The 11,500-nt window shown below is 42.8% G+C and overlaps 1 protein-coding gene across 1 annotated transcript; it reads left to right on the forward strand.

Annotated features, from left to right (window-relative positions):
* The first annotated feature begins 381 nt into the window (after positions 1-381).
* POLR2M (RNA polymerase II subunit M) lies at positions 382-3,089 on the forward strand. The gene is made up of 4 exons (XM_088528474.1): positions 382-517; positions 632-1,132; positions 1,846-2,068; positions 2,846-3,089. Exons 1-4 carry the CDS (start codon positions 441-443, stop codon positions 2,981-2,983), a joined length of 939 nt encoding a protein of 312 aa, XP_088384600.1. The 5' UTR covers positions 382-440; the 3' UTR covers positions 2,984-3,089.
* Positions 3,090-11,500: the final 8,411 nt, after the last annotated feature.

The following is an 11,500-nucleotide window of genomic DNA, read 5'->3' on the forward strand; positions in this document are numbered from 1 at the left end:
GCTGAAGCCCCTGGCGCTTGCATGGGCTGGGAGGGCCTGGTGCAAAGCAAACGGCCTGGGTTTCCTCACGCAGCCTCTGTGCTGTGCACAAATGCATTTAAAAGTAAAAAATAAATCAAGGACAACTTTATTTAGTGAAAAGGAGGCACTGAGGCCGGCGCAGGACTCCGGTCGCGGCTGGGAGCCGCTCTGGGCCGCGCCAAGAACGAGGCGGGGACGGGGAGAGGACAGGGCCCGCGGCCGGCGGCGCCTCAGCCCGCCGCCATAAGTGGCAGGTTTGCCCCCGTGCCCGTCCCTTTCGCGTTCCAACCAAGCACGGCCCTGCCGCCCCGCCGTCCCTTCCGGTAAGATGGCGGCCCGCAGCGCGCTGCGGAAGCGGCGGGCGGCGGCAGGCCCGCGCGGCGGCGGCGGGGCCATGCGGGCGGCCCCGCGGCGGCAACATGGCGGAGCTGCGGGGCCGCAGCCTGCCCGAGCTGCGCGACATGCTGCGGCGGCAGCAGCGGCTGCTGGCGGACCGGTGAGCGCGGCGGGAGGGCCCGGGGCCGCGCGCGCGGGTGGGCGAGCGGGCGGGCCGCTGGCCGCCGGCGCCGTCCCCGCCTCACGTGCGCGTGTTCGCTGTGCTCCCTCCCAGGAGGTTCGTGTCGCGGCTGCCCGATGGCGGCAAGAAGGTGGCGGAGCTGGCGGCCAGGCTGGGCCGCGCCGTGCAGCAGGAGGAGGAGCGTGCGGCGCGGGAGGCCGCCGCGACGCCCCGCGACAGCTGGAGGACATCGGGGGAAAGTGAACCCGCAAAAACCCCCGTAACCGGCTGGAATGACCTCTGCGAAGTCAGCTCCGAGTCGGCCCCCAGCAGCCGTCCGGGCGACAAGCAGCTCCCTCAAGATAATCCTCGGGGTGGTGCGGAAAGAGCAGGTGCTTTGGACAACAGTAAAGACCCGCTGGCTGAAGCCTTCCAGAAAGTTTCAATTGTAGATGGGGATGACAACGGAAGCGCGTTGGAAAGGGAGCAGAACATCACTAAACATAAGAGCAACGTCTTTGGCAGTCTGCATGCCAAGACACCGCATTACATTGAAGTGCTGGAGTCTAGAGCCAAGAACCCCATCATCAAGAAAAACAAGTTTAAAACAAATATGTAAGTATTAAAAGAGTAAGGTTGGGGGGGGGGGGAAGTAATTGATTTGTATGAAATTAGAAATTATAAGATCAACCATAATAGATTTATTTTCTTGTGGTGGTTGCAGAGATTTGAAATCATACGACTTTATGCTGTGTCAGTATATTGGTTCTTCAGCATTATGTGCAGACTATTTTGGAATCCTACCCATTTAAAAAAATGTAAGTCTTCATAGTACGTTGTGGCCTGAGCTGCAAAACTGCTAAACAATTGGCAGAACTTTCTCATGGGTTATGCAGAACTTTACTACTATCTGGCCTTAGCTCTTTTTCCATCACTGCAGAGATTGCGATTCACACTGTATGGATAGCAGTGATGGTTTATGCTTTCCTTGATTGTTAAGATGCTGCTCTTTCATGTTTGCTCCTTAGTTGTCAGACTGTTCTGCTCACTATCAGGGGCAACCTGCAGGATTGTCTCTCTGTAGAAAACCTGTATCTGGCTAAACGACGATTCACCTTTTAAGGTGAATTAAATAGGTGAAAAAGATTCACCTTTTTAGCTGTTTAATATACTGCTCGTTTTTTACTTGTGTGTGGTGTCATAACACTTGGTATACTCTTTAAACTTTTTAGCTCCTACATGTTAAGAGTAACGTGGTTTCAAAAGTGAAGTTAATCAACCTCGTTTTGCAAATTTGGTTCATGGGTTGTATGTTCTATTGTTTACAGATTATCAAGCGAGCCAAGTGGATCATCGCAGGGTGCCTCATCCAGTCAGTCCCCAGGGGGATCTGGCTCTCCGGTGACTCCTGAAGAACGACGACTTAGGGACAAGAAACATTTGAATGACATCACAGCAGCTCGGCTACCACCACTTCATCATGCTCCCGCTAAGTTGTTATCTATAGAGGAGTCCATAGCAATTCAGATACAGCAAAAAGAAGCTTATGAGGTATGTATCTATGACTTGGTCTGAAAAGTAATTACCCTTCTGAAATTTCTATTCACGCATTAAACAAAAGTCTGTCATTAGTTTTTTTGTGCAGCTGTGCTAACTGCATTGCAATTGCTTCATCTCTGACTAAAATTTCAAGGTGCCGTGCCTATTATTTTTAATGAGTTTATAGCCCATGCATAAGTGAAGGCATATTAATGTTTGGTATTCCTAGAACATGCAGGTAGGTACACCTGGCTTAGTTTATTCTGTGTGTGAATATCCTGAGTTCTGAAGTTCTTTGAAATTTAGGAGATCTCATGCTGAATTTCTCTAATGCGTTTTCATGTGGACTCGCCGCTTCTGTAGAGGCTGTGTTGCTGCTTACCATTTTTAAAGCACATGCTAATTTAATCTTCTTGTCACTCAAAGGGAGGAAATTAACTTGAAAAATGGAAACAGACTGTTTGCTGAGTGACAGGCTTTGTTCTTGGCTACATAGCTTCTGTGCAAGGCTGCTCTCCTATGTAGACCGATTTTGTTCCTTTAGAGCTGGCATTAGTGTATGTTAGATGATGCTTGTCACACAGGCATAAAAAGATCTTCAAAAATTAATAGCACAACTATGTATTAAAGGTTTTTTTTCCACTAATTACTAGAAATTTAACTTAAGATCACTCTAGAGTTACTGGTAGTATTTTTATGACAAGTTTTTCCTTTGGAGGAGTCTTCTGTTGATGAGGATAAGCTTGAGAAATGAATACTTTTCTTAACTTGATTTTTTTTTTCCAATAGGAAATGCAAGCCAAACTTGCAGCACAGAAACTTGCAGAAAGACTGAATATAAAAATGATCAGGTTTGAACCAGAGGGGGAGGCCTCAATGCAATACAGAGAAGTGAGAGATGAAGATTATATTTCGGGAGAGGACTGAGTTCAAGAAGGGATGCCTGAAGATAAGCCACATAACTGATTTTTATGCAGCACTTCTTAAAACTCCAAACCTGGATAATGGAAATTCTTGACCTAGTGATTTTTTTTTTCTTAAAATTATAACATTGCAGCTATGGGAAGGGTTCGGTGTCAGCCTTACGAGTGTAAGAATATGCACTTTAGGTCATTTGGAATCTCTTTCCAGAGCATCTGGGATAGTTAACCCTTGTGAAAAGACCAGTGTTTTGTTTTCAGATATAGCAGAGAGAGCTCCTTTTGCAGCCTATGATGAATCATCCTGCAAGAGAAGGCATCATTTGGGAAAAATGCCCTTAAAAAGGGTCTTGACACACATGTCCATAAAGTAAGCTAAGGTGCCTGTGAGCTACTTCATGGAAACTTCATGTATGAAAGCTCTTGTATAAATGTGGGATAGTTCTTTTACTTAGGCATAATCTATTTAAGATTATCTTGCTTTTATGGTGTGGGGAAGATGTATGCATGGACAGCCATGATAAATACACGGTAAGTTAGGCTGTGAAGTTATGTTCTTACCACAGGAGAGCTTGTTTCTGTGCTGATACCCTAAAATAAGAGGTTTGCCCTTGTGCTGCAAATAGGTAAGAATTTCAAGTTATTTTGTAACTCAAATTCTGTTTGGACTTTAAGGAACTCTGCTGTTTTATTCTTCATGATTACTACAAAGCACATCAAGAGGTCAGATGAATCTGAAAACTTTAATATCTATATTAAAGGCCTTGTTGTTTTTCCATATTTTTGTACACTGCTTTCAAGCTTTGGAATACTATTTTTTCATATTCTGATAATGTAAATCAATAGAGATCCATTCTGTGGTTTTCTTGGAGAAAATAGGTGAAGTTTGCAGGTTTTGCTGTTCCTTAAGGATAAAATTATTCCGAACAAAAACATTTCCTGCCTTTTATTACAAATTTTGACAGATGAGCAACAGAACTCAAAACTATTTCACAATGATATTCCAGTGTCGACTAGGATTTCAAACAGGATTATGTATTCAAACCCTATCATGAGTTCATTTTTGTTTTAGAAAACAAACCCCCCAAATTCCTTATAGGGCCTATCAAAAGCTGATTTCTGAGAAACTGCTGCAGCAGCCTGTGCAGGGCAGCAATGGGTGCAAGGGCCTGTCTGGATGAATGCATCTTCCTGCCGGAATGGGATCACTGGAAACCAAGAATCTTCCAGATGCAAGTCATCCAAAAAGCTGCATAATGTTATTTAGAAATGTGGGATGAGAGCCTTTCTGCCATTTTTCAAGGGTAAAAAGCAGCTAATTCCATAACCACCATTTTGCTAGCAGACAGTTAGCAGAGTAGCAGAATGCTCCATAAACTCTTCTGAGCATTCCCTGTGGTAAAATCCCTATCCTATCACCTATTGCTCCCTCTTTTTGCTTTCTGCAAATCCATCTAAATACCAGCTGTGCACCCAGACATCTAGATACTTTGGTCATTTGAGTATCTTGAGATATGAAACATGAATGCTTTTGACAAGTCTTCCTGTGTGGATACCTGGCAAACTTTGTCATTCACTTCACTGGTCAGCATCCATGGTGGTGGCCTGGCTGGTCCCTCAATCACACGTGTTAATCTCAGTCGCTTTGCTGTGCGTAGCCCTGGGCTGGTGGAGCGCCTTCCTCTCCTGTGGGTGCAGGTCACCTCTCACATCGCTGTTGTCCACACTGCTACCTGCTAGGGCAGCAGAGCCTTCTCGTCACCCTTCCCTCTTTTCAGCCTCCTGTGCTAATTCAGGACAGCAGGCCTGAGAACTGTATCGGCTTTCCCTTCACTGATGCATGAAGCACAAGTTGTTACCACTTCTAGGCCTGTTTGCTTCTCTCCACCTTCTTAAGGCAGTCACCCTTGTCCTTGTACTGACTGTGCTGCCAGACACTTTTTAAGTTATTATTTGTAGTTTTTCCATGCTGGCTTTGTAGTGCTTAAGGAATTTATGCAAAGGTACACACCTAAGGGTTAGTTTTGCAGATTCCTGGAGGCTAGCTTGACTTAGGCTGCTGCTGACTCCTGCCTTCTCAGGCTAACTAAAATTATGTTCTTTTCCATGTGCTTTCCAGGCTTATTTTTGCTTTCCAAACTTTTGAAGTAGAAAGTTTTCTTGACTCATGTCTCAACAGCATTTCATATTTGGGACTTTGCCAAAGTGGATCCCCTGAAAGGGTAAACTTCTATAAATAAAAAATTGACTGTAGTAAGAGGTGAAGTGTGTTACATACTCATTGTGCCATTAGCAGCTGTTTAGCAAAGTGCTGCGGGAGCCCGTGGGGATAGGAGTGCTGTGTGGATGCCAAACCAAGATTCAGGTGTAAACTGTAAGATGTTTGTTGAACAACAGCCCTTCTTGGGGCCTCTTCTGTCCCAGCTTTTGAGCATAGGTATGTACATGTCTTTTGGAATTCAGATCTTGGCAGTGACAAAGCAGAGAAACAGTTTACAAGAAGAGTCCCATGGTGAGGAGGATGTACAATTCAAAAGTTTGAAACAGCTTAGAGAAGAAGATGATGAACCCTGGAATGGTTTAGTTGCATGAAATTAATTTTCTGACCAAGTATGGTCTTGTGTATTTCACAGTTCCTCAGTTCCACAAAACATTTCAAAACATACATTGGCAATTGAGGAGCTTGCCCTGCTGTATTAGAGTAGACTATAACTCAATAGAAAATAAAGAATTAAAAAATATGTTGCTGAAGTAATTTCTTGTGTGAATAATGTTTTGATCATGTAAAATTTGAAGTCAAATTTGGGGCAAATCAGATCTTTTGTTTCAGTGATCAGGAAGGAAAACAGTGTAAGATCCCAAGCTGGGCAATCACACAGGTGTGGAAGATGTCCCAGAGACAGGTATTAAATAGCATGCCACAAGGGTGAGAGCTGTAGCATGTGAGGCAGGTGTCTATAAGAGGCAGCAGCTGTAGTATCTAGGTTTTGCCAGCTTTGGTGATACATGATCTGAAGGAATCAGCAGCTTGGAAATTATTTGAATTCCTGGGAAATAACACGAGAAAGAAGAAAAGCCTAAATGCTGCTGTACGTGGTTATTTTCCCTGACTTTGAGAGTGACTATAGGACAGAAAAGATGTAGAAGTGTTGCCTGCTTTTGCAGATCAGTAGATTGCTATTAGTAGTTTTATGTCTGATGGTTTGTGAATGGCCTCTGATGGCTGTGCAATTAAAACCAGCAGTGTCAGCTGCAGATTCCCACGTGGAGGATATGTGGCCTGCAAATGGAGAATTTAAGAACCTGGCTCTATGCTATGCAGTTTCTGAACATGCCACAGGAACACTGTCACAGGTCAGTGTTTGTGCTTGTGTGGAAGCCACCGCAAAGCTGGTTTGCTCGGTGACAGGTTCTGGCGCGGCAGTCTCTGGCCGTGTCCATGTCGCAGAAGCGCCACAAGCTGGCAGCCTTTCGCAGGCTGAGGGAGGAGGTAAGACCTGGCCAGTCCGAGTTGTAACAAGAGAGATGGCTGGCTCAGTTTTTTGCACCTCCGCTGCAGTGACCTTCCTGTGGATGCAGGAGGCTGGTTGTCACCTCAGTTCTGTGGCGACGCTGGGTTTGCCAGAGGCAGTCATCGTGCGGAATCCTGTTCACGATGTTTTTGGCTAATGTGAGCTGCACCTAGCTCATGGTCTGCCTTGGACAAGCTAGTGCCTCTAAGGAGAGCCCTTGGGCCAGCGAATTCCTGGCCTTTTGTGTCAAATAAATGGCCTAAAAGAGACTGGGAATAGGAGTCCTGTATTGAAATACGGCATGCGCTACCCTAGGGACTCTGCTGTCATAAAAGGTAGCCTTTCCCAAGTTTCCCAGCCTTGCTTCTTTTCTTGAGCAGTCTAGGAAGGAACTATAATTTCTCCAAAGACAAAACCTTGGAAAGACAAAGATTTGGGGAAGGAGGACTCACATGGTGTGGTCTATTTTCCATTTCCTACCAAGAGGTAGGAATTAAACTGTGCTTTTTAGGAGTTTGTGGTTCACATTTTCTTGCAAGGCCACTGCTGTTAGGGTAGTCTGTGTGGGGATTATGGCAGAGATTTTCTGGTTTCCTTATGTTTGGATTTGTGTTGTGAACTCTCACGATCTGGGAGGCAAAAGGAAGTACAAAAGCTAGCTTGTTTGGGGAAAAATAAATATATATTTTTTTTGCTGTGGTTTTTTTTGGTAGACTGCTGATTATGTTTTCTTCTCATGCTTCTGCAGTGCTGTGTCACTGCTGCCATCGTGGCAAGCAAATGTTATCTCACTGCAGTCCAAACACTTCATACTCCCATTGACTTTACATGGGATATGAGTGCCTAACTCTCCTTGACTCCCTTGTAAATACTGTAATTGCCATTCCATGCCCTTGCAAATCTTTTCAGACATTGAGTGATCTCTTCTTTCAAACATCTGTTTTGATTGTTTAGTTATCAAGATCTTACTAAATTGGCCCTTGATTTACTGAAGCATGAAGGCAGGTGCTGAAGTTGGAGCTTGATGCCTCTAGGAATATTCATGTGCGTGTAAGTGCTCTGATGGACTGTAATACTGGTTCTGTGTTTAGCTTCATCTCCCTGCACAAGTGACTGCGAGAATAGGAGCTGTGAATAATTAGTGAGGAGAGGGCACAAACAAGAACAGTGAAATATGTATGGGAGGCAAATTTAATTTGAACTAAGCATTTCATTTTTTGGTCCTTTGGATATAAGTAAGCATGTACTCTAGCATTAAATATAAGAGATTTCTTACGGGGGAAATTCGTACAAATTTGTACCGTGTGATGCCTTCACTGTTTTCCTTTCAGATTTGATATTGGGAACCATAATTGCATCAAGCACAAATTGGCACATCTCCACCGATCTCCCTCAGGAGATCAGTGGGGCCATGATGCTTGATGAACATGTTCATATTTCATCCTTTTATCCATACAGCTGGTATTAATGTAGTTACTTGTTGGATCAAGGCCATGGTGTAGTGTGGCAAGTAGCTGAAGCCCAAGATTTGGCTGAGTCCCTAAGGCTGAGCACATGATAGGAAATATTATTTGTAAACGTCTGCTGAATAGAAACTTCAGTTGCAAAATTTCTCTCCATCCTTTTCTTCTGTTCTCTTGAGGGCTGCATTCTCAACTGTTACTTGATGCTAATGTCATATATGTTTAATTTGCTCAAAGCCCAGTAAGACAGTGATGGTTCAACCAGTTCAGGTTATCGTGGCATGGAATCTCTTCCATGCTTGAGTTATGCTATACCAAAAGGTTAAGAAAGTTTTAGGGAACATGGAATCTCTTCCATGCCACGATCTCAACTCAACTCTCTTCTCAACTCTGAAGTGAAGCTCTCGCTTTCACTGCCACCCCTGCTGTCAAGGGGAACACAAGTTTTGAATGCAGCCTGTACTGCAGCGAGGACAAATTCTGTGGCAAAATATGCCATTCTGCAAGAAATCATCAGATTTTTCCTTGGGCACACAGAATCACAGCTAAATCTGGAGGTGCGATGACACCATTTGTAGAAGACCTCAGTAAGGGAAAATGAATCCCAGGAAAGCTGAATGCTTCGTTGCCAGGGCATTAACTGGTAGCTGAATACATCTTTTCCAAACTGGCAGTGAAAGGCGAGAAATAAATTACACAATCAATGCGATTTAGATTTCTAAGTCATTTATTGCATTAGCCATTCAAATTCCCATGTATCTTAACTCTTGATGATTGATCGGAACTGAAATGAGTAACACGGCTCATCAACAGAGGAATCTGGTATATTTGAGTCCTAACACTAAAACATGAAGTGGTATCAGGACTATTTTCCTAAATCATCTTATATCCCTATTTCCATTTGTATTGAATTGGCATTGTTTTTCTGCTGTTGTCTTGCAAACCCTTAAAAATACATCTGGAATTTGCCTGGAAGACTGTGAGAGAAGTTTACCCTGTTTAAGTCACTGTTATGAGTGTCCTGTGTTGTCTCCTGGTTACTATAAAAGTCTCAGTGTAGTTGTGGTTTCCAGAGTTGCAGATCCGTCAGTTCCCTTTGTAATTACGTGTGAAATTAGTTCGTTGTTGGCTTTCCCTCTGCTTTCTCTTGAAGAAAAAAAAATACAGATTCATGAAATCTTCACTAAATGTAGCAATATTTTTTCATTGACCCAAATTATTTCATACCAGAAGTTCTCATTCCTTGGTTTCATATGTATTTCTCTGAGCTGCTTTAAATTGGCATTGTACTGATTATAGTACTGCTTAAATGATAGCTGATGATAAATATTATCCTTGCACAGACATAGGGCATCATCATATGTCATGTCTGCAGACCAGTTTTTGCCTGCACTGCAGATTTTTGTGGCAGTGAGCCAGGAATTTTAATGAAAGAAAACATCAAAGATGCAGAAGAAATGAGAATATTAGTCAAGGAAGATACACAGTGATGCTCTCTGATAACCTCTGGTAATTGACATTAGAACTATGTGGGAGCAACTTAAATAAACATCTGGACACTGAGTTTAGACATTTCCAGTGACAAAATCCAGACAGATCTTCTGGACTTGCAATAATAAATATTTCAGCGCAGTCTACATGAATCAGCTTAGAATCCTGTTTTCAATTATTCTAGTTTTATAAATATATCATAGTTAATTATTCAGGGATAGAATTTCTTTTGAAGATTAAGGAATTTGATGTTTGCTTCATTCACATAAAGTTCCATTTTTATTTATATCAAATTTACTTCTGTTTGTACAAAAACAATAGTACAAGCTTGCCAAAAGCCATTAAAACAGAATGCAACTGAACTTCTCCTGGGGTTGAAGGGCCTTTGCTGGAAATCCTGGCAGTGCACTGTAATTCATTCCAGCTATGGAAACCACTTCAACTGTGCTGAAAAGAAGATTACAAATAAAGTTTTTAAAAATTATTCTCAGTAGTTTTAAAGGTCTTTTTCCTTATCTTTTTTGTGAGCTGGAACATGTGATACTGCTGAAAATGTGGTATCCCTTTACAGACAGTTAAGAGATGTTTAGAGGTACTGAAGTATTTAAGAGATAGCAATAACGCTAAAAGACTGAAACACTAGTTGCAATCCAGATGTGGTCCTGATAAAGCAGCTGTGATGAGGAAATGGCTAGTAAATGCACACACTGTTTCTGTACAACTTTATATGTCTTAGCAAAGCCTCTAGTGTGAAATATAACTGCAACATGACTTATTCAGAAGTAATGAATATGAGGTTGCAGAGTTGCTACATGTTAAATTGACTATTTTCAGGCATGTTCTTTTGTTTTCTTATTCAATCTGCCTTTGTTGCCAGGAAACCTGGACAAACTAGAGGATTCTTGTGAGGATGATTTAGGAGTAATCTTCAGGGCCACTTTCAGCTTAATTTATGCTTCCTGCAGCGTCAACTGCCAGCATTGACACGAGTCCCTAGAGCTCCCTGCCTGGGCAGTCACTAGTAGAAGCACCAGTGTAGGCTGGCTGCCAGGTTGTTAAGCTGGTGCTTGAGTTATGCTATACCAAAAGGTTAAGAAAGTTTTAGGGAACAGCTGGTTTAGCCTGACCTCTAGGTCATCGTCCCTTTCCGTACTAGAAGAGGCAGAGTGGTGTTTGCATACAATTCAGAAAGTCCCTCCTGGCCTAGCTGCTAAGGTTTGTGAATCGAGTCCTATTTAGGCTCCCCAGCAGGTTATCATTTCTGGGCAAGCCCTAGGCATGCAAATTAGGCTGCTGCAGGTGGACAAGAGTGTTGTATAGACTCTGAGGGGCATTTGCTCAGTCCTATTACAGTTCTCCCAGATTAATAAAATATGTTTTCTGCTTTCATGTTTGGAAAAAAAAAATGACCTATCCTGGTTATCCTGATCTGAGCCTGTCTAAAACTTCCATGTTAATTAAAAAAAGGCAATCTGTGCTTTGTAACCCTTTCTTCATACTATAAAAATGATGGATAAGGAAGCACAGTGAAAGCTATATATCAGCCTTGAGTCTGATAATCTAATAAGAGCTTCTCTCTGGCAGTTTCACCTTTTGCTCATTGATCTCTAGCTTGGTAATTCATTTCTCCTACTTATAACCTTATGTTTATTAGAATAGCTAATTCTTTGTTGATAGAGCTATGCACCGGAAATTTGTAGTGTTACAGTTCAGACAGTCTAATCTATTCATTGTCGTAGGACAGCAGAGGAGGAAGACAAATTATTTAGAGGATTATTACTTAATGTGTCTGAGGAGAGACAAGAAATAAAGTTGAATGGATGAAACTAAGAGGAAAATGTATATTGTGACTATTAAGCAGAAGTTCTTATAATCAAGGAGTTACCTGTTGATTGATCCCCTATGGGAAGGTGATGAGATGTCATCTGGGGGTACTTAAAACTCCATTGGACAAAATATTGATTGCAAAGAGCAGTTCTGTACTGATGAAGCAAAAGGATTGCTGCGTCTGTGCTGTTGTTTTCTGTGCAGTCTTGTACCATCACTGCAGCATACTCC

Source organism: Tinamus guttatus, unplaced genomic scaffold, assembly GCF_059628265.1.
Source record: "Tinamus guttatus ecotype Peru unplaced genomic scaffold, ASM5962826v1 Tinamus_guttatus_pri_ptg000004l, whole genome shotgun sequence".
Classification (NCBI taxonomy): Eukaryota; Metazoa; Chordata; class Aves; order Tinamiformes; family Tinamidae; genus Tinamus; species Tinamus guttatus.